Here is a 24,419-nt window from a genome sequence, read left to right on the forward strand (position 1 = left end):
AAGGTGAATAATCTAGTCTAGATTCCATTATTGTTGAATTGACACAAAATTGGTTGTGTTTCCCAAAAGATGTATTTTATTCCTAGCTGAGAGAACAAATAAGTGGTATTTTTCATTTATTTATTCGTCAAATATTTATCAACCACCTACTCTGACCAGGCACCATTCTAGGCACTAAAGATACAACAGTGAAAAAACAATTCTTACATTCTTGAAGAGGAAACAATAAAAACAAAACAAAAAATAAGAAATGTACCCATGTCATCAAAATATCAGATTTGATAATAAATGCCCTTTGTAATTCAATCTTAAATAATCCAGAGAAACCTTTATCACAGTGGTAAAGACCTCAGACTGTGGAGTCCGATGACCCATGCTTGCATCTCCATTACAAGCTGTGCCCCTAGTAAATTACCGCCTCAACTGGCAATTTCACAAATGGGGAAAACAGAACACATCTTGCCAGACTAAGGTAAATATTAAAAGGGAAAATATGCAAACAAACAACACACTGCAGGGAAAATAGTAAATATCAGTTAATCCTATTATTGTTATTATTAGGATATATAAACAATCTAATTCTTCCATTGTATGAAGCCTAGGCTAAACCCATATGAAAGTCTTGGGTTTCATATTTAATTAGTTTCTTTTACTCTTTTGGAAGCCAGAATGAGTCATTCGTTAACTCATTCAACAAATATTCATTGAGTATTTAATTATGCATGCTAGGTATTTTACTAGGTGCTGGAATACAGCAGGACAGACATGATCTTAAACTCTTTTGGAGTTTAAGTTGCCACGTTATCATAGGTATTAGGCATTATGAGAGTAAACTGAAGAAGTGCCTGGATGTTTGGCCTGAGGCGACCCAGCATTGGAGCCTACCCGACTCTTTGGTGGGGCTAATGGCAGACCCTGGGAGGGCTCACGCCAAGGAGTACTTCCCAGAACTTCTGCTGCCAGGGTCCTTGTCCCCACGGTGTGCCACAGCCACCCCCTGCCTCCGCAGGAGACCCTCCAACACTAGCAGCTATCGGCAGGATCCTCATCCCCCGTTACTTGAGCACTGTGTTTGAAATACTGACCTGTATTACATTCTCAAACACTCAAAAGAATCCTACCACAGCTCATCCATCACGGTGGACTGCGACCAGCGTGCGACGGTCACCCAGCACGGGAAGCCCATGTTTACCAAGGTGTGTACAGAAGGCAGACTGATCTTGGAGTTCACCTTTGATGATCTCATGAGAATAAAAACGTGGCACTTTACCATTAGACAATACAGAGAGTTAGTCCCAAGAAGCATTCTTGCCATGCATGCACAAGATCCTCAGGTCCTGGATCAGCTGTCCGAAAACATCACCAGGATGGGGCTAACAAATTTCACCGTCGACTACCTCAGGTTGTGTGTAATGCTGCAGCCAATGCAGGAACTGATGTCCAGACATAAAACTTACAACCTCAGTCCACGAGACTGCCTGTAGATCTGCTTGCTTCAGAAGTGGCAGCGGATGGTGGCGCCGCCAGAACCCACAAGGCAACCGACAATGAAAGAGACAAAAAGAAAAAATTCCACCACCAGCAGCAATGGGAACACTGCCAAGAGCACGGGCGGCAAGAAGAAGACGCCAGCTGCCAACCTGAGTCTGTCCGGTCACGTACCTGGGCTAGAGCGATCCCAAACTGCAGCCTCAACCCTGGGAGGGGTGGAGCCCTGTGTCATTCAACAGCAGTGACCCCTTCTGGCCAATTTAAGGAGAGGCATTGAGGGGCCCTGAAGGAGTCACTTCCAGTCCTCCTCAGAGGATTTGATGGTGGTAGGAGAGCCAACTCTGATAGGAGGGGAGTTTGGGGACGAGGACAAAAGGCTAATCACTAGATTAGAAAATACGCAGTATGATGCAGCCAACGGTGTGGACGACGAGGAAGACTTCACCAGCCCTGGGGAACAGTAGCCAATGGAACAGTAAACCTCCCACCACTCAAGAGACCAAATCAGAAACACCCCCACCCCAAGCTTCCCAGTAAGATTGACCAGCTCCAGAATCCACTGTCAATAGCCCCTGTGAGTTACAATCACTATTTCAGATCCTTACTCACAGCAGAGAAAGGAAGAGACATTAAAACTTTTCCATGAAAATGCCTATTTCTAAACCACAGGGATCTGAGTTTCTTTCTTTCTTTTTTTTTACTTGAGAGGATCATTCCAAATAAACTTCCATGACCCCTCTCTGGAGGCCTTCACAGGTAACACAGATACAGGCAGTGATCGTAATTAAAATAAGAGCAAAAGCTAGGATTCTCCTGGTTCGGTTTTTACCACATTTGTTAATTTCACTCCCCCCGCCCCACCCAACCATCCAACAAACGCCATATTGTTAATAAACCCTCAGTGCTCAGGATCTCATTCTATCCCGAACCCAACTACAGACAGACTTTTTAATACTGTAAAATATTTTCTGCTTTTTGACTTGCATGTGAGAGTTACTTGTTTCAGTAAAAAAAGAAAAGGAAAAAAATCCACTTTTGGAAAGTAATTTAAATGTACCCTTATTTTTTTTTTTCCCCTTCACCTTTTCTTTCATTGGGTAACAGCTAAGAGGGCCCAGCAGGGTAATTTATGGCCGAGCCAATGTCAATTGGTCCTCCATCCTGAGTTGGTTCAATCGAGCCGAGTGCTGAAACAAGAAATGGCTTTTTGTCATCAAAGAAACCAAGGCAGATTTTTATGTAAAGAAAGGCACTTGGCCCCTTGAGAATGTAGGCGTTTGTAAAATTTCTGCTGATCCAAATATTTTCAAGCCGTGTAATCCATTAATTTTGTGGGCAGTTTAATAAATCTGAAACTCTTTTGTGTTTTTCTTGTTGTATCTGAGTTGACTGTTGTTTCTTTTCATAGTATATTTCCTGTATAATATTTTGTAAAGCCCTAACCTGGTTCTTTTATGGGGACTTTTCTTTGGGAGCAATTCCAGTGTATTTATGTGAAACTTTATTAAAAAACTAATTTTCCCATTTGCATATTAATGCGTTTCTCTATACGTGTAAAGACACAGTGGCTCCATGTATTATAAAACAGCTGGATTTTATGTATGTTTATTGTTAAGTGTGCCAATAATAAACTGTTAACGACCAAAAAAAAAAAGTACTTAACTTTCCAACAATAAACAGTGACTTTAAAGAAACCAGTATTTACCAAGATCTATCATAGGAAGGCCCACCAGTGGTGCTTTGCCTTCAGAGAATGCTCAAGTGAATAAAGTTCACCAGCAAGGGCAAGGTTGGGACCACCTGGAAACAAAGTAGAAGAAATCCCAGGATCCTGCTGGTGTCTTCTCATCATACTACTTCCAAAATGTACTTGCCTTAGCAGAATCTAAGTTTCAGTAGTAGATATTTTATAAACAGTTTTCAAAAGAGATAGCAAATATCCCCTGTCTTCACTACTACCATCCTAGCCCACAATCGTCTCATCTCTTCCTTGTATTACTGAAATGGCCTTCTAACTGGCCTCTCAGATTTGCCCCACTAGTCTGTTCTTCAAATAACTATCACAGTTATCTTTTCAAATGTAAAGTATATTAAGGCACTATATTGACTAAATTGCCCAAAGCTTTCTCATCCTACTTCAAACCCAGTATCCTTCCGAGGCCGAGAGCCCCGCGCGATCCGGCTCTGCCTACTTCCCTGGCCGCACCTGCCACTGCCCGGCACCTGCCACTGCCCGGCACCTGGCTTTAGCCACTCAGGCATCTGAACCTCAACCCACCCCGCTCTTTCCTGCCCAGGGCCTCCGCGATTCCGTGGGCCTGAAATCCCTTCCTGCGGCTCACTACAGGCCGGCGCCTTCTCACCTTCTCAAGCTCATGACCAACCAGGTGAAAGCAGCCTCCTCACACAGTCGCTATCACAGTTGACTGGTTTTATTTTCTTCTTGGCCATAATCACCATTTGAAATTATCTTTTTTTTTTTTTTAGTATTATGTTTTTATTGAAGTAGAGTTGAGGTACATTATCTTTTTATTTATTTATTTATTTTTGCGGTACGCGGGCCTCTCACTGTTGTGGCCTCTCCCGTTGCGGAGCACAGGCTCCGGACAGGCTCAGCGGCCATGGCTCACGGGCCCAGCCGCTCCACGGCATGTGGGATCTTCCCGGACCGGGACACGAACCCGTGTCCCCTGCATCGGCAGGCGGACTCTCAACCACTGCGCCACCAGGGAAGCCCTGAAATGATCTTGATTGTTAGGTGTTGATTTATCTTCTGCTGTGCTCCACATGCAATCTATAAGCACTGTTCCCCTCCAGTTAAGAAAATGATTGTTTAATTACTAAATAAAGAAAGGTCCTAGTAATGTTTCTTGCTCTCCTTAAACTGTGGAAATACACAAGCACCCATTGAAGACAGGGGATTCGGGAGGAGCGTCCCGCCCCACGCCGCCAGGAAGCGGAGAAGGGGCTCCGCTCCCTACCAGGCAGCGCATCCCTGCCTCGCCAGTGCCAGCCGCGACGCGTACCAGTTTCCGCTCGACTTCCGCTAAGGTACACCACCCTTCACTGGGCGGGACGTCCCTCCGCCTTCCTGAACGCCCCGCCCACCCGCCATTCACCTGATCCACTCTCGGCTTCCACCTGGAGGCGCGCCTCCGAGGCCTGGGCCTCCGCCTCCGCCTCCGCCGCCGATCTCAGCGCCGCCAGCACCGTCTCCGGGGGCAAGTCGACCACTTGCTCCCACACGGACTCCGTGTAGAAGTCCACTGTATGTGCACTGGAAATGGACAGGGCTTCCTTCAGGAACCGCAGCAGTCCCTGCAACTTGGCACGCAACGTGGACAGGTCCTGGGTCACCGGGAGCGGCCCAGAAGCCGCCATGACGCCCACCCTCCCGGGCTGTAGGTGGCGCAAACGTGGCCGCAAGGCAAGGGCTCAGTGGAAAGTATAGGCCGGATAAGTAGAATTCCGATCTGGACTGTGGGTGGGCGGCTGATTGCTTCTGCCTGATGACGTATTTTTTACCGCGCCAGTTGTTTTTCTGGCGCCGCGGTTGGTGTGCCATGGCGCCGGTAAGGCATGCGGCAAGGGGGCAGACAGGGAGCTTTGGGTCGCGTGGCGAAGGAGTTTCACTGGTCGGATTCAGAAATAAGAATATGAAACGGAGGACGTGGCGGCCTAATCATCCACAAGCCTTCGCGGGGAGCGTTCGCGAGGGTATGTATGTAAGAAGGCAGCCTTTTACAAGTCCTCGGGCCTGCGAAATCTTAGGATACGCGGTCCGCCCAAGCTGGGAAGGATTTAGGAACCAGACCGAGCCGTACTTGGGGCAGAGAAATCTGTTCTTAAATCTGCTGAAGCCGTGGGCGTCTCAAGAGTTCTGGATGCGAAGGCGAGGCAGTGTTGCTCTGAATCTTTCAACATTTTCCTGGACTTAATCCCATCCCTCTTTTCCTCTTCATTTTCCCCGTGAAACCGTAAGCAGAGAGAATCTATGAGTCCATTTGTGCACGTATTACGGTAAAGGATAGAAGTCGGGGCCGGAAATGTACTGCCCCACACTCTTTCTGATTACAAATACCCCAGAGCTCTCCAGTCTTCTCTTACTGTGTTTATTTGCTTCGTTTTAGTTTGTGTTTTTCATTTTGTCTTGCTGTTTGTAAGTACTTTAAAAACCCATTTGGAATGTATAAATCTTAAATAGGTAGTTTTCTGATAATTGCTGTTGAGAAAGTCATACACCGTCTTTCCTCGTTTGCGTTGAATTGCTTGAGAAAATCAGTCGTAGAGTATTTTCTCTAACGTAAGGTAATAGATGTGAGGTTTTTTTCCCGGAGGTATTTAGTGAAGACCTAGGTTAAGTGTTTTAGATGAATTAAGAAATCTGTTTGATTTCTGAGTACAATAAGTTGGAGTTGTGCAACACTCTAGTCTTTTTTTCTTCTTTGAGATTCTTTAGTTCTGCACAATTACTGTTAGCCTGGTCTTTTTGCGAAGGACCAGTATACTGTTCATTCCATTAGCTTAAACTTGTTTTCTTGAAATAACGTTTTAACTCAAAACATAATGTAATTCTAGCATCTAAACGTGATGATATAAAAAGTTTTAAATTTTAATTTAGCAACTACATTTTTCACGCAAATTATTTTCTCAGAAAGTAATTCATGACTGATATATTCTTCAACAGGACAAGGCTTTGCATTTCGAAGAAAACTAAAAATTCAGCAAAATTACAAGAAATTGATATGGAGGGAAAAGAAGGCTAAAACCTCACGGGAATCCCAGTTCACAGATCGGTACCCTGATCATCTGAAACATCTCTATTTAGCTGAAGAGGAAAGACTGAGGAAGCAGCTTAGAAAAGCTGACCAGTCTTTGTTAGAACAAGTTGACCAGCCTCTCTCAGAAGAAGAAGTTGACCAGCCTTTGCCAGAAGAGCAGTGTAGCACTGACCAGGCTTTGTCTGAAGAATATTGTAGCATTGAGCAGCCTCATCCAGAAGAACAATGTAGCATAAGAATTAAGTATGTATTACCATCTTTTGAAATCCTTCATTGTAGATGTAAGTAGGGTTTTAGGAAAGAGATTACAGAACTATTTCTGTAGTAATTGGGATTTTTCTTAAGGCATATTAGAAGTCACAGGTACTTATGTGAAAATATTTTCATGGAGGCTTTCATGTTAGCTTAAATGACTATAAATTAAGTCAGGTAGGCTTAATAGAAGAAGTAATGGAATGGGAATTAAGAGACCTAGGTTTTAGGTTTCAGCCTCTCAAGTACATTTAACTTACTTGGACCATGGTTAACTCCTGTTATTAATGTATGTTTTTTAAAAAAATTTAATTTTTGAGAGGTATTATAGTGTAGTGCTTAACATCGTGGACTTTGGAGCTGGCTTTAATATGTTGGTGCCCAATGCCCTCTTCTCTAAAATGCAAATAATAATAGTAAGTATGTAATTTATAGCTGCCATGTTGTACAACCCCAGAATGGATTATTTACAGACTATGGTGTCTTAGACCTATCTCAGATGTTGTGAAGATTAAATGAGTTCATTTTTATAGGTATTTAAAAAGGCATGTGGTACATGGGAAGTGCTACATGAGTTTTAACTGCTACTACTACTGTTATTATTAACCTGGATTTTTTTTTTCCAAGAGGACATAGACTTGGTTGCAATTAAAAAAATAAATGAAACGGAATAGAGACAGATTGGTCAGAGAACTTTGGGATTAAAGTTCATGTACACCCACAAGGTCCTTCATAACGTCCTTCAAATTCATGCCTTTTTCAGTCTGTCATTTCTACCATTCATATGCTGGTTTCCTGTTTTTAAACATTTTCAGAGCTTTCTGTATTTTCCCTGGTTGAAATATTTCTCCAAGACTTTCCATTTACTATTTTCTGTATCTTGAAAGCTGTAACAAAATTTCTAATATGTTATTTGGACATTTTACTAATAAAATTAATGTCCTCTGTCTTTCAAATTCTCTTCACCCCCACCCCTTAAGTTGCGTTAGTGAGATTTGACTATACAAGTACTTGACATAATTGTGTCATAATTTTGGTTATATTATTTTTAATACTTGTGATTTGTTTTCATTTATCTTGCAAAGTTCCATTACTATTCCAAAGAAAAATAAAAAGAAAACATCAAATCAAAAAGCACAGGAAGAGTATGAGCAGATACAAGCTAAGCGTGCTGCTAAGAGACAAGTAAGATCTACTTTTAAAATATTTAGATTCATGTTTCTTTATCCTAAGTGTATATGTAAGCTTTTCTTCTTAATATGGGGCACATAGTATGCCCTCTGTAAATATTTGCTGAATAAATGAATAATCTGAGAAGAGCTGGAGAATTTCAACATTCAGATCCCTTGCTTGTTTATATTACCCTTGAGAGGTGATGGTAGTGGGCAGGAATAGGGTTTTAAAGGTACTGCTCACAGGTTAATAATACGAGCATCTGGGACAGCGTTTCTCAAGAGTAAGGTCCAGATAGTTGCTTTTTTTTTTTTTTTTTGCGGTACGCGGGCCTCTCACTGCTGTGGCCTCTCCCGTTGCGGAGCACAGGCTCCGGACGCGCAGGCTCAGCGGCCATGGCTCACGGGCCCAGCCGCTCCGTGGCATGTGGGATCTTCCGGGATAGGGGCACGAACCCGTGTCCTCTGCATCGGCAGGCGGACTCTGAACCACTGCGCCACCAGGGAAGCCCAGTTGCATTTTTTTTAACAAGTGCCTCAAGAGATTATGCATAATAAAATTTGAGAACTACTCATTCTTAAAAAATGTAGATGATTTTCATAAACTTACATTAAAGAGTTGGTCTTGCTTATTAAAAACCTTACTAGATTAACTTAGCAAAAAGTTACCACACTTTGTTATCATTCAGAAACCCAAAATTATAACAGCCTTTTTCAAATGAGCAGAACAGAAGTATCCACAGCTTCAACAACATTATTTTATTTGTGGTTAATTCTTGTTTCTTATGTTGAAGCTATATTAATCTATCACTTTAAAAAGGAGAGCACAGGGCTTCCCTGGTGGCGCAGTGGTTGAGAGTCCGCCTGCCGATGCAGGGGACACGGGTTCGTGCCCCGGTCCCGGAAGATCCCACATGCCGCGGAGCGGCTGGGCCCGTGAGCCATGGCCACTGAGCCTGTGCGTCCGGAGCCTGTGCTCCGCAACGGGAGAGGCCACAGCAGTGAGAGGCCCGCGTACCGCAAAAAAAAAAAAAAAAAAAAAAAAAAAAAAAAAAAAAAAAAAAAAAAAAAGGAGAGCACATCAATCAAAAATACCTCAAAGATGGCGCTGACATATAATTTCTTTTGTGTCTTAGCTTTACAAATTGTGTAATTAAGAAATCTGGAAGTTTAACATCTAAAATTTGTATGATTATTCTTAAACTGATGGCAGACTAGGGTAAAGGAGAAACATTTCTCCATGGAAAACCTGGACCTTTGTTTCATAGTTTGTTAAGATTACGCATTTTTTTAACCAACCTTCTGATACCTGCCACCTTTGGCAATAGTATACCAGATGAAATATGGACCATTATACTGAAAAACATTTACTATTTCAAAACAAACTTCCTTTATGTATATATAAATGTTACATCTTTGTAATCGTGAAAATTGAGCATCAGCCCTTTATTTGTAAGGTGAAGATAAATCCTAGCATAAAAAGTTTTAAAAGAATGGAATATGCTGTGACGTATATGAAAGCACTTTGTTAATTATGTCACCGTACAAATGTAAGGCTGTGTCATTTGGGGGCTATATGCGTTACAGGAGAAACCGAAAAACAGTTCACATATTGCATTATTTAAGAATTTTTAACTTTTATATTTAAGAATATTGTATTTCAAGTAGTGATTTTCAGGTCTATATAACTTCAAATTATTTTTCTTTAAGCTCCAGTGAATTTGAATCTTTATCTTAGCAAATCAAATGAGCATGATAATTCTTAAATAATCAAAACCATAATACCTAGCACAATATTTTACATATATATAGTTTGTAGTCAATAAATGATTCTTGAATTAAATCTGGATCAGATGGCAAATTTAAAAGAATACCAGATATTCTGGAAATTATTTGTGTTACGTGGACTAGATAACCTCTAACGTCACTTCTGACTCTTCAGTGGATCTAATTAAATGTGAAACCATTAAATAAATGTGCCTTCTTTCTTCTGTGCTTTAATTTTATTTGTATACAAATAATTAAAATTGTTTAATAACTTTACATTATTCTATGGCATAGCATGTATCATAGCGGCAAAGAGGGTACACTGCTGCACTTACGAGTAACACCTCACATTTTGCAAAATATAAGACAAACCTGAAGTGTTTGCATGGTGATAGCTATTTCAACAAAATTATTGAACAATATCGTTTGTTACTAATGAAAATTATATATGTTAATAATTTCAGGAATTTGAGAGGAGAAAACAAGAGAGAGAAGAAGCTCAAAGGCTCTACAGAAAGAAGAAAATGGAAGTGTTCAGAATATTGAGCAAAAAGACTAAAAAGGGGCAACCAAACTTGAATTTACAAATGGAGTATCTTCTAAAAAAAATACAAGAAAAAAATTAGGTCAGACATGTTGCCTGACTAATCAAGGGTTAAAATATCTTCTGGCTATTGAGTTCTCTTGTATATGTACTGTTCCTCCTAACAGTTAACTAAATTTGTCAACACGGACTGGATTGCTAAGCTATACTAAACATAAAATGTCCAAATATTTTTGTTTTTCTAAAAGAAAATTTTCCATATATGCTCTGCATTATATATGATTTCTTTCTTAATTATTTGCTGCTGAATGAAGGTTGGCCTTAAAAACTGAAAGAGGGAACTTCCCTGGCGGTCCAGTGGTTAAGACTCCATGCTTCCACTGCAGGGGCCACAGGTTCCATCCATGGTCGGGGAACTAAGATCCCGAATGCTGCTTGGTATGGCCAAAAAAAAAAAAAGGAACTGAAAGACCCTGCTATTTGAGCAACAGGTTCAAGCATGTAATAACTTTTATACCATATGAAATTCAGATGAAATAAAGTGTTTTGAAAATAAGGGAGCAGAACTTTCAACAAATCATTTCAATCAAATGTTTAAATTTAGCAATCAACTATTACGGTTTTGAAATTCCATAGTAATGGAATGGTGAAGGAGGCAGAGACTCCCCTTCGACTTCTTAATTTATTTTAAATTAAGTACATTTTATAGGGGGATGGTCTTTCCAGAAACCTGTAAGCAGGTTTCTACCTTCGGCCCCCACCATATTATAGTGAGGTCCTTATAAAGCAGAGTTTGATATTTATAATCTTTTCCTTAAGTGGATGTACATAGCTTGCTAGTGTAATATTTTTTGAATGATGATGGTAACCCAGCAGTGTCACAGCAGGAATTAAGCTTTCCAGGTCCTGTGGGACCCTATCATGTAAGAACATTGTTACTGGACCTTACCAGTGTTGTCTCTGGTGGTAGGTTTGTGAGCCAAGGGAAGGTACTGGAATACTGCTTCTCCTGCCTCCTTGCAATCACTGCAAAATGAGAAAGGCTTGGTTATCATCATTAAAACAAAAGAACTGCAATCATATTTGTAAAACATTGCATAGTAACATGCAATCCTTTATAAGTGGTAACAGATGCAGCCCAATATTGCATTAAGGTTTTGGTAAGTCCTCCCACTGTACTGAGCATTCTGCATTTAAAAAGTACAAGGAGGGAGATGCAAGAGGGAGGAGATATGGGGATATATGTGTATGTATAGCTGATTCACTTTGTTATAAAGCAGAAACTAACACACCACTGTGAAGCAGTTATACTCCAATAAAGATGTTAAAATAAATAAGTAAATAAATCATGCCAGTTATAAAATGCAGTGTAAAAGAGCAAATTCTGAATATAAAGAGATTTTGATAATACTAGATAGGAAAGATCAGGACCACAAATGACACCTTGTGACTGGGCCTGCACCACAGCAAATCTATACTTTGCAAGGTAGTATCAGTGTTTGAAATGCCAGAGAGAAGATACAGTGTGCCATGCTAAATGCATGGTGATAAATCTAACTTCTTGCTGAAAAATTTCTTGCAGTTTATTTGAAGTGTGCAGGGCATGGACCCCTGACTCTTGGCATAAACTGGTTGGCATTATGATGAGGCTGAAGCCATCCCCAGCTATCCTCCTTCCTACAGACCCATGAGTTTCTACTGTAGAGTTTGTACTATGAACTGTCTCTGACAATAACAACTGCTGGGTTCTGGGAGCATAGTTTTGTCCAGGGTAACTGCTGTGTAAATCTGGTGAGTGTGAGGCACGTGTTAGAATTACTTTGGATGTTCTGCTCTTCGGACCTTTTAAAAATTGAGACACACCATAGACTTGATGTTGAATTAATATTAACTTTTGAGGAGCTGAATGAGCTACATCCATTTCCCAGTAAAACACACAGGCTGCCTCTGCTGTAGGAATCCATCTAGGCATTAACATTTCTGGCTGTGAGTGAACAAAATAAGAAACTAGAAGGGACTTGTTGGGCTTTTACCTTATAAGGGCAAGAGAATTGGATTTTGGGTTTTGAGTTTTTTGCCTTTGGACATTAACTTGAAAGGTAATTTAATATATAGACTTTATTTTCTCCCTAGGAGTTTGAAAGGGAAATATTTATACTAAAATGTGGGACATCTGCGTTTTACTGGCAGTTTAACACTGGGCTCTCCTTAAGTATTTGGATAATTGCCATTGAGAACACTTGATGGAGTCACCCATGGAGCTGAGAGCCTTACATCCGAGATGCACACTTCATGGGCCTAGTGACCCTGGGTTTCACAAATAGATATATTGAGGTATAATCAATTGAACATATTTAAAATGTGTAATTTGGTGAGTTTGGGCACATGTGTACACTCATGAAACCAACACCACAATCACAAATCCATCACCATTATCTCCAAAAGTTTCTTCATGGCCCTTTGTCATCAATCCTATCAGGGGCTCCCCAGATGGGTCCCTAGCAGCCACTGATCTGCTTTCTGTTACTATAGATAATTCACATTTTCAAAAATGTTATAAAATGGGAATTATCTACTGGGTACTCTTCTGTCTGGCTTCTTTCAGACAAATTTGAGATTCATCTGTGTTGTTGCATTTATCAATAGTTCCTTTTTATTGCTAAGTACTCGATGGTATGGATGCATCAGCATTTGTTTATCCATTTGCCTGTTGATTGACATTTGGGTTGTTCCTAGTTTGGGGCTCCCACAAATAAAGCTACTATGAACATTGTGTATAGGTCTTTGTGTGGACATATGCTTTCATTTCTCTTGGGTAAATGCCTAGGAGGGAAATGGTTCAGTCACATGGTAGGTATAAAACATTCTAGGAAATGTGACATCTCTAAAGAGATTAAGGCACTGGAAAAGTGGCTACCTGCTGAAACTGAGAAGAGCTTGTGAAGTCAAATTAGGGACCCAACAATGACACTCAAGATATAGCATTGTCTGCCTTACATCTATTTGTATGCAGGCCTTTCAATGAGGATGCTTCATTTTCTGTTTTAAATCTCACCACTTATCTCAGCCTGTTCCTTGGAGTACTAATAAAATAACTGGGGAGGTTGTCCCCAAAAGACATTGAAATCTATGATCCTACTAGTCTTGCAAGTTTTACTAATTTCCATTGTCTGCCTCTGCTCCAGCAAGCTTAATTGAGACTTGCTCTGTAACAGCATCATGAAATTAAAGGTTTGCCAGGTGGCACCACATCAGAACAACCCAAATTATAGCAGTTCATTCACATGTACCGTCCTCTCCGGTGCAATGTTAGATTCCTTCTACTCTTTGGATTAGACGTGAATAGAATATTGACTCTACTGACATGAGTAGAATATTGGAAAATGACCTACTAAGATTCAAATGAATCCTTATAACCCCCCACTGAGGTCATCCCAGTATCCATTCAAACTTGAAGAAATCTCAGGAATAAAAATTCATTCCTCCGAGTGTTTATTAGAATAAGGATGGCCACATCTTAGTCCTTGCAGTACTCCCACACAGCCAGGTAAGAAGCCGATCAGAAAAGGCTACCCCTATTCAGGATCTCAAGGTGAGCAATCGAATTGTGATCCCTAGATTCCTAGTAGCTCCCAACACAAATATGCCCTGTCCTCCGTCCCTGAAAAAGTAAATATTTCACAGTGGTCAGTTTATATGCAGCTTTCCTTACTAGACACATAGATAAAGACAGTTAATATTTGTTATTTTTGTGGGAAAATTAACAGTATATCTAGATGGTTGTACCTCAGGGATTTACAGAATTCTCATATTTCCTTTCATCTAAACATCTAAACAAAAGGATTTAATTTTTCTCTGAGAGTTCATCCCTGTACAATATGTAGATTACTGTGCCCTCTTAATCTAAGTAGTTCACAAGAAGACTTCATATAGCTCTTTTCAATATCAGCTGAAAAGCTTTACAAACCATGTAGAAAAAAAGCTATAATTTTGTTACGAAAGTGTATAAATTATTTGGGTCACAATCTGTCAGCCATGGATGTTTTCCATTCTCCAGAACAGAGATGATTCCATTTGACCAACTTTCTAAACTAAAAAACAATGAAAAGAATTTGGGGGGGATTAACTGGTTATTGTGAGCAATAAATGCCTAATTAAAAACAAAAGTAGCTCAGTCCTCTCATGAACTTATTAAAGCAACAATTCCTGAGTCTCTTCCATGCGAAGCAGCAGCTTTCTCCTCTTTCACTGCTTCTCTTCAACAATCCCCCACTTGGGTACCCCTAACCATGTCGAACCCTTCTCCTTTTGTTCACGAGAGACAGGATGATATATTAGGAGTGTTAGCTCGCCGGAGCCTGTAGGTTGCCTCTCTTAACCTAGTCCTTAGTTTAGTAACTGAGGCATACTTTTTATGCTTGCAGAACTCAGCTGTCAAAATGGTTGAAGCCTCTGCCAATATGTTGTTTGCTTCTCACTGACTCTCTGTGGTCTGCACCTGCTGAACAATCATTGTTACTTTTAGACAACACTCAACATTTCTCTATCAGCAACTTTTCCATGTATGAAGTCCTTTTTATCTCTCTTACACATCACTATTTAACATAGTTCAAACCTTACTCTTGTAATTTGATTCCTTTTCAGGATGAAGGGGAAACATGTGACTCTAGCAATAACTGAGGAAAGCAGGCCCAGGACTAATCTTACAGAACCCCTCTTAGTTCATCTTGATTTAATACGGTTTATAGATGGATTTTATTTTAGAAATTACAAAGGCCTCCTCTTTTGTTGTATCTGCTGAAAATGCAGCCATTAAGGGGCTCCATTTCATAATATTTGATCTTCCCAGGTAGCAGAATTAATAGCTCTGACTGAAGCCTTTATTGTGGCAAAAGACAAAAGATATGCTTTTAGAATTGCTCATGATTTTGAAATGTCATGAAACCTAAAGGATTTGTGACTTCTTCAGATATTTTGACTAACTGTGGGAACAATATCACTGATTTAGTAGAAGCTATTCAAAACTCACAAAGAAAAAGTGGTTATTAAATAGCAGCACGTAGGCAGACCAAAAGCCAACGGCAATGCCCTTGCAGGGCTACATGCTAAATGAGCAGCTTTTACCACCCCAGCTGTATGAGATGCTTCTCTCCCGACCAAGTTGACGTCCTTCCCCATCAAACCTTCAGATGGATAACTGCTCAATTTAAGCCAGCTAGAGTTGACTCACGGCAATCAGACCAACCTTCTGAAAAACAGAATTGTCCATCACAGGGATGGAGGCTAGAAGTCTGAAATCAGGGTGTTGGAAGAGCCATGCTCCCTGGGAAGGCACTAGGGAAGGATCTGCTTCACGTCTCTCTTCTAGCTCTGGCTCCTTGGCATGTATTAGCAAACTCTAGTCTTCACGTGGTGTCCTACCTGTGTGCATGCCTTTGTTCCCAACCCTTACGATAAAGACACCAGTTGTATTAGGACTCACCCTAATCACCTTATTTTCACATGATTACCTGTGTAAAGACCTTACCTCCAAATAAGGTCACATTCTGAGGTCCTGGTGGTTAGGACTCCAATATATCCTTTTTGGGGGATACAATTCAACCCATAACACATATCAACTTGAAAATGCTTTTCGACATTACTGCACACCATTTCTGTTCTTATTATGGGCTCATGTTTCACAGTGCAAGCAAACTGCCAACCAAGCTACCAACTACCAAATCAGTGGATTTCTACTCACATGAGACCTTAAACTGAGGCTGAGTCAAAAAAGTCTCCAGAAGCAGACAAGAAGCAGTCACTTTGCCCAAGAACTGTGAACCAAGGAGATGACAGTGGATATATAGCCCATGCCTGAAACTGACAAAATAAGACAGCTGAATGAATTTCTTTAAAACAATCATTCTCTCTTTGTAATTATTGTCCTGGTATTCTTGGTCATTTAACCCAAATAGCACTAGATCATTGTTTTCTCTCGGCATAGTTGAGTTTAACCATATTCAGTTCTTGCTGTATTCGAAATACATGGTTATACTTAGCCTGTGCCTTTGCAATAGCATTTAGTGCAGAAACGCTTGGGTATATGGGAACTTTTTTTTTTTTTTTTTTACAGACTATCTCCATGCTACCAGTATCTTGTAATTCTAGTTATTATGCAAGGCATCTGTGATTACTCTAGTCCCCAATGACCATGATCCATATGAGGTTTGGGAAAACTTTCCTGTTTCTCTGCAGAGGCCCAGTTTACCTGATCAAAAACCACACAGGCCATGAGGTCTAAGTGGGGACAACTTTTGTTACAACTCAGTTTCAGAGGCTAAAAACAATAATAGATAACGATCAACACAAATACGTGTCACTTTCAGGTATGTTCAAGAAATAAAAAATAATATAAAAACGATAGTGGGATACAATACCAAGGGTCTTCAGTGCAAGTTTTCTAAGGATTGATTTTGAGTAACACCTTCTTCCCTATATCAGGTTGGTGAAACCAGGGCTTATTGCATGTTACCTGTTAGCTGATTAGGCTTAGAAATTTAGCCTACCTTATGTCAACCTTACAGATTGTACAGAATCCATTAGTGAAGGCAAAGCAATATTCCATCCACCAAAATGAGTTCATCACTGGCTAGAAGGGTTGCTTGGATCAAGGAAAATTTCTACTTGCAGTTGTGTTTATGGTAATACAGTACAGTTGTATAGGTTTCAGAGAATTGTTATCTTAATGAATCAGCTTTATTGCTAAACCTCTGATATATAGTGACACTCAAAGATGATTCTGTGCTACAGTAGACTGAATTCCTTATGGTCAAACTTTCTTCTCTGGGATAGAGAGATAACCACAAGAAGGGACAGATGAACTTTGACCTCTTGGGCACACTACATACAAAGCAAAGGCAGCCAAATGCCATAATCCCAAATTGGGGAAATCACATATAATGCAGAGGTGCTTTGATGGTGGAATCCTAAAATGGGCACCATACAAACACTCTAACCAGCCTAGGGCTTACTTAACCCACCAATCCAGATATAGCCATCCAACAGACGTCACCGAGAGATCTTGTTTTCCTAATATGGAACAGAGATTGTTCACCATCTCAGGGTTATAGAAGACCTAACTCCATTTCTTATCCCCCCAAACTTTTTTTGTGAGAGCCTCCTATATTTGGTCTTTTATTATTATCCATATGCATACTAAAATTATTTTATTATCATATACTATTATTATAGTATATGTAATATTAATACACTAGAAATAGAGAAACTAGTAGAAGGAGCTGGTTTCACAGAAGTGGAAAAAGTCAAGTAGATCTTTAATACCATCCACTCCCACTTGCCATCCTTAGGAGAAAGTTTTTTAGAAATTCTGCTTGAGTTAATACCATGGCAGTAGGTTTTGAAGGTGACTTTTTGTGCTTTTAAATGTAGATTAAAACCTGAATTTGTTTAAAAAGCATTAGCATATCTGTGTGACCTGCATTTTATGCTTGCTTCTTGAGAAGAGTAGTTTGGATTTCTTTTTTTCCTAATCTACATATAATTTGGTGTAGTATCAGTATATCATTTTAAATTGTAAACATTCACAGCAACTGCTTCCTTTATTAAAAAGTGATAAACTACTGCTAAATTCACTTATTACATTTACCCCCAAACTGCTTTTCCAAGCAAATTTTTTTTGATATACTTTATTAACAAATTAATTAAAAAAACAAATCTAAGTTTTGAATCAGAGAAGAGAGGCCTAAAATTTAGAGCAACCCATGCCTAGCCCTTTAAAATTATTTTTTGAGATATATTCTGCAATATGGATTAACACAATTTATAATTCTGGATATTTCTATATGCTTCCCAGGGTGTATACTCTATCATCAACTCTGAAGGCTTATCCACATTATTTGATTTAATAGGATGTTTTTACATTAGTGGCCTAAAAAGTAAGCCATCCACAGGAGTCATGACAACAACCTTTTTGTATACAAAGAAGTTTTAGCAATAATGGAATATGTATTGTTCTCAAAATCAGAAACCACTAATTTGTGGGAAAGGAGAGAATAGGTCTTTGCTCTTGATTGAAATAGTTTAAGAGTTTGCAGTATTCTACTGTCCCAATAATGCCTAAAGCTGGGAAACATTAATAATTTATGTAAAGTATGACAGTATGAAAGTATGTTTGAATTATCAACTTACATATTTACAATTTGACTAAGGATGGAATTTATGTTTAGAGTTGTGATTACAAAATTATTGTTGGGCTTCCCTGGTGGCGCAGTGGTTGAGAATCTGCCTGCTAATGCAGGGGACACAGGTTCGAGTCCTGGTCTGGGAAGATCCCACATGCCACGGAGCAACTAGGCCCGTGAGCCACAACTACTGAGCCTGCGCGTCTGGAGCCTGTGCTCCGCAACAAGAGAGGCCACGACAGTGAGAGGCCCGCGCACCGCGATGAAGAGTGGCCCCCGCTTGCCACAACTAGAGAAAGCCCTTGCACAGAAATGAAGACCCAACACAGCCAAAAATAAAAATAAATAAATTAAAAGAAGGCTCAACATTTGGAAAAAAAATATTGTTTTGCCACTTTTTAAAAAGCTATTAAAGAGTTGGAGAACTAGCTTATATGTTCAATCTTGGGACACACTGTAGATGACAGTTTCTAGTTTGGCTTCTGATACTATGAAATGGGACAAAGTGCCTCAAGATTACACATTGAAATAGTAATAAATACTACTTTTACGCCTTACTAAAAATGGCTCAATTAACTGTACTCATGTACATTTATTTCATTTATATTTCATAGAAACAGAATTCTAAATATAATTTAGAAGTGGGAATCTATGAAGTAAAATACCGCTTATTTGCTCAAGGTCACACAACGATTTGGTTTCTAAGCCAGAGACAGAAACTCAATTTCCTAACATCTACCCCAAGCTGCTACATGGATAACTCTAGAAATTCCATCTGTGAAATTTCAATCAAGACAGATATTTAAGCCCTTTGAAAAATTTGCTTACCCTGTAATTCCACGTTTCAGACTGATTATTATACAGTAAGCCACAGTTGGGTTTTTTTTTTTGGATAGTACATGCTGGCACAGCATTTTGCACCACTTTGGAGTAACCATGACACACACACATTTGAATAAATTAATGTCTAGTCTCAAATGACTCTTCTCGGTTGACCAGTATAATCTCCTCTCTAGAATATAAAATGATTTCTTAGCTAGTTTTTCTTTCCTTTTAAAATGACACTCATATCTATAGGTGTCCATCTAACATTCCATGTCTGAGATTTTGGAGTCAGTGGAAAAGGAAGAAATGATGAGAAAACCATTTAGAACCATGTTAAATGTTTACATGAAAATTAATCACAAGTCTACTCCTTACAAGCTGTGTGAAATTACAAAATAACTACTGCCTCTGTGCCTCAGTTTACCTTTCTGTAAAATGAACATGATAATATAGGTTCATAATTTATTTTCCAAAACCCTTGGGTCCAAGGGTGTTTCAAATTCAGAATGTTTTGGATTTTAGATAGGTAATTCAGTGCAAACACCATATGTTTACATAACAGTCACAGTAGGGTTTCAAGCAGTATATTAAAATATTAAAATTGCTGCAGCAAAATGAATAAATATTCAAACTAAGAGATAATTCAAGAATAAAAATAGCCTCATATCAATTCAGGTCAGATTTCTGCCTGTGTGAAAAAAAAAAACAAAACCAAACAAAGTTTTCAGAGACTTTTGCCTTTCAAAATTATAGCTGAAAGATCATAGACCTGATATAATATGTAAATCATAGAGTAATTTAAGTGGATAAATAAGTTATTTCATGCAAAGCACTTATACTGGTAACTGACACATAGTAGTTACCTAATTATTATTTTAATATTGTGTATCTTATTTTTTCTTTGAGATGTTACACATCGATTAAATCAACTTGTTTGCAATAAAATATAGTCAGTTGCCCAAAATTATACTAAGATCTTTATATACACTATCTCATTTACTCCCTTTATCAGTCCTCTGATAAACATTATTATTGTTGCCATTTTCCATTGAGGAAATTATCATTCTTTGTAATATACTCCCTTAATCAAATTTAATAAACTGATGTGCAAGCCATGCTTCATACATTTCATACAGAGAATAGTATTCACCTCAAATAAATTCCTCAAAATTTGTTCTTTGTGAAAAAAGTTTTCAAAATTGCACTTCAGTTGATTCAAGCATCTTGTTTCCAAATAGGAATGATATTCATTACTTATTTGATGAAAGTTTCTTTTAAGCCAGTGACTCATTTTACAATTATAAAAATGAAGAAAAGATATTCAAAGTTATCAAACTCACATATAACATGTTTCTAAAAAAATTATAGTTAAGAAATATCTATACTTGTCTTTTCTTATTTTCCAGTATCAGATGTATACACAAAAGTGTTCTCTTAGCTATCTGGTGGCCAACAAATTTTTGTATAGTATGAATTATGCTAAAGAATAAGCCAAGTAGCAGTACATTTTAAAAATGTATAAGTAAATGAATATTATAGATTTTCCCTAAATATTAGAATCAGATGAAAATGCAGATTTTTTATAAAGGAAAATTATGTAAAATTATGAACTACTAATGCCTTGGTATACATCTTCCCTGTATAGTGTCTTATATTCCACATACTATATTACAAACATATTTTTATATCATTAAATAGTCTGATAAATCCTTATATTAATTATTTATAGGTAAATAATATTTAATAATGTTGAGCCATAATCTTCTAATTAATTGCAAATTATTGACTTTTAGATTATGACTATCCTAAAATGAAAAACAATGTAATGAAATTTGTGTATAAAAACCTTTAAACACTTTTTGAATAAAAGTTTCTTTAGATTTGTCTTACATAAAATATCTATACAAAAATTCATAACACATTTTATGTTAAACTAAGCCATAATGTGTACCAGGTGGATGTTACAAAGTATTCCTTTTTGTGCTTTAAAAAAACCTCTTTTGGATCACACAAATATTCAATTTTAGTGGAAATAAAATATAGAAAAAATGTACTGTATATCTTTCAGATCTGAAAGAGAGTGAAAAAAATATGATTATTTTTTCCAACTCCTTCTTACATAGGCTTATTGAAAGATGAAAGCTCCTAATTATATTGTTTTATCATAAAGCTATGATAATAACCACCATTTTTTTTAAAGACGATGTTGGGTGTAGGAGTTCATTAATTAATTAATTTATTTTTGCTGTGTTGCGTCTTCATTTCTGTGTGAGGGCTTTCTCTAGTTGTGGCAAGTGGGGGCCACTCTTCATCGCAGTGCATGGGCCTCTCACTATGGCGGCCTCTCTTGTTGCGGAGCACAGGCTCCAGACACGCAGGCTCAGTAGTTGTGGCTCACGGGCCTAGTGGCTCCGCGGCATGTGGGATCCTCCCAGACCAGGGCTCGAACCCATGTCCCCTGCATCGGCAGGCAGATTCTCAACCACTGCACCACCAGGGAAGCCCCTAATTACCACCATTTTTAAAGAAAGGATATTTTGTTTTAATTAATTTGAAATGGTAGTTTGTATAAATGGGAGATAGAAAAAAAAATCACTTCGTGCACTTGGCTCCAAAAAACATGAAGCTCCAACATCTGGATTCAGATGACATGATACTATACATAGAAAAATCCTAAAGATGCCACCAGAAAACAATTAGATCTCATCAATGAATTTGGTAAAGTTGCAGGATACAAAATTAATACACAGATATCTGTTGCATTTCTATACACTAACAATGAAATATCAGAAAGGGAAATTAAGGAAACAATCCCATTTACCAGTGCATCAAAAAGAATAAAATACCTAGGAATTTATTCCTAGGAGGCAAAACACCTGTACTCCAAAAACTTTAAGACACTGATGAAATAAATTAAAGATGACAGACAAACAAACAGATGGAAAGATATACCATGTTCTTGGATTGTAAGAGTCAATACTGTTAAAATGACCATACTACACAAGGCAATCTGCAGATTCAATGCAACCCCTATCAAATTACCAATTGCATTTTTCACAGAACTAGAACAAATAATTTCACAATTTGTATGGAAACACAAAAGGCCTGGAATAGCCAAAATAATCTTGAGAAAGAAGAACAGAGCTGGAGGAATCAGACTCCCTGACTTCAGACTATACTACAAAGCTACAGTAATCAAAACAGTATTGTACTGGCCCCAAAACAGACATATAGATCAGTGCAACAGGACAGAAAGCCCAGAAATAAATCCACACACTCATCATAAATTAATCCATGACAAAGGAGGCAAGAATATACAATTGATAAAGGAAAGTCTCTTCAATAAATGGTACTGGGAAAACTGGACAGCTACATGTAAAAGAATGAAGTTAGAAGGTTCTCTAATATCACATACAAAAATAAACTCAAGATGTATTAAAAGACCTAAACATAGGACCAGATACTATAAAACTCCTAGAGGAAAACATAGGCAGAACATTCTTTGACATAAATTGCAGCAATATTGTTTTGGATCTACCTCCTAGAATAATGGAAATAAAAGCAAAAATAAACAAATAGGACCTAATTAAACTTAAAAGCTTTTGCTCAAGAAAGGAAACCATAAACAAAATAAGAAGATAACCTATGGAATGGGAGAAAATATTACAATCCAACCTATGGAATGGGAGAAAACAATGAGGCCAACAATGGATTAATTTCTAAAATCCCAACAAGGGATTAATTTTGATATTAAGCTCATACAGCTTAATATCAAAAAAACAAACAATGCAATAAAAAATGGGCAGAAGACCTAAATAGACATTTTTCCATAGAAGACATATAGATGGCCAACAGGCATATGAAAAGATGATCAACATTGCTAATAATTAGAGAAATGCAAATCAAAACTGCACTGAGGTATCACTTTACACCAGTCAGAACGGCCATCATCAAAATGTCTACAAATAATAAACGCTGGAGAGGATGTGGGGAACAGGGAACCCTCTTACCCTGCTGGTGGGAGTGTAAATTGGTGCAGCCACTATGGAGAACGGTATGGAGGATCCTTAAGAAACTAAAAACAGAGTTACCATATGATCCAGCAATCCAACTGCAGGGCATATATCTGGAGAAAACTATTTGAAAAGATACATGCAACCCAATGTTCATAGTAGCACTATTTACAATAGCCAAGACATGGTGCAACCTAAGTGTCCATCAACAGATGAATGGATAGAGAAGATGTGGTACATATATACAATGGAATACTACTCAGCCATAAAAAAGAATGAAATAACACCATTTGCAGCAACACGGATGCACTTAGAGATTATCATACTAAGTGAAGTAAGTCAGACAGAGAAAGATAAATATCATATGATATCACTTACATGTGGAATCTAAAAAAATAATAATAATACAAATAAACGTATTTACAAGACAGAAATAGACTCACAGACATTGAAAACAAACTTACGGTTACCAAAGGGGAAAGGTGGGGAGACATAAATCAGGCTTTGGGGATTAACAAATACACACTACTATACATAAAATAGATAAACAACAAGGACCTACTGTATAGCACAGGGAACTATATTCAGTATCATATAATAACCTATAATGGAAAAGAATCTGAAGAAGAATATATATATATATATATATGTATATATATATATATATTTATATCTGAATCACTTTGCTGTATACCTGAAACTAACACAACGTTATAAATCAACTATACTACAGTAAAAAAAAAAAGCAAAATAATTACCACATTCCTTTTCAATAATATCCTGATATATTATAGTATGTTTCTAGAAACTTTCAGTTCTCTAGAAGATTCAATCTTATACAGATATTCTAGAGAGGAAATATGCTTTCAGTAAATATGTTTTTTTGTTTGGTTTTGTTTAAAGCAATTAACATTAGGTCTCAAAATGACATTCTGGAATTATAAGTGCCTTAAATTTAAAAAACAAAAAGAATGGATATCCAAATTGGGGAACCCAAGAATGTGAGTTTGATGGGCAGAGGTTATAGGAAGAATGGGGACCTGGACCATGTATTTCTTAAGTCTGATTTTTTCCCTTCCTGTGCATATAAAGAACCATTAACAATGTAATGATTAATTTCAGAATAACAAAAAAGTCCAGCTATCATCCTGAGATTTAATGAGCCCTTTTCTGGAACACATGACATTTGTTCTTTCCTTCTAACAGATAAGTCCCCTTTGAACCAAAGCTAGACAATTGTAAAAGGCTCTCTGGCCTGAAGAATCCCTTATGGACTAAGTAAAAAACTTGAATTTAGCTTACATTTAATTTGTAAGTAATGTAACAATCCACACTTTATATTAACAAATGTTACTACAACACAGGTAGGCAAATAATTGTTATTTTTTACCCTC

The 24,419-nt window shown here is 38.1% G+C and overlaps 2 protein-coding genes and 1 pseudogene across 7 annotated transcripts in view; 2 read left to right on the forward strand and 1 right to left on the reverse strand.

Moving 5' to 3' along the window:
• The window catches only part of METTL25 (methyltransferase like 25), a gene marked incomplete at both ends in the record, with an annotated part of 112,204 nt that extends 107,332 nt beyond the window's left edge, over positions 1–4,872 (reverse strand). For all 5 annotated transcript variants that reach the window (XR_014017039.1, XM_081248927.1, XM_081248926.1 and 2 more), the window contains one exon: positions 4,611–4,872. Coding sequence is in view for 4 of the 5 variants with exons in the window: in XM_081248927.1 (XP_081105053.1) it covers positions 4,611–4,872 (262 nt within the window). The remainder of the gene's footprint in view (positions 1–4,610) is intronic.
• LOC308625411 (LIM domain-binding protein 2-like) lies at positions 907–2,118 on the forward strand (annotated as a pseudogene). Its single transcript has one exon. The product of its transcript is annotated as an LIM domain-binding protein 2-like (transcript).
• Positions 4,873–4,998: 126 nt separating the features above from the next.
• CCDC59 (coiled-coil domain containing 59) lies at positions 4,999–12,782 on the forward strand. The gene is made up of 4 exons (XM_081248929.1): positions 4,999–5,208; positions 6,179–6,515; positions 7,610–7,709; positions 9,928–12,782. Exons 1-4 carry the CDS (start codon positions 5,001–5,003, stop codon positions 10,087–10,089), a joined length of 807 nt encoding a protein of 268 aa, XP_081105055.1. The 5' UTR covers positions 4,999–5,000; the 3' UTR covers positions 10,090–12,782.
• Positions 12,783–24,419: the final 11,637 nt, after the last annotated feature.

Source organism: Mesoplodon bidens, assembly GCF_964165515.1.
Source record: "Mesoplodon bidens genome assembly, chromosome: 11".
In the NCBI taxonomy this organism is placed as follows: Eukaryota; Metazoa; Chordata; class Mammalia; order Artiodactyla; family Ziphiidae; genus Mesoplodon; species Mesoplodon bidens.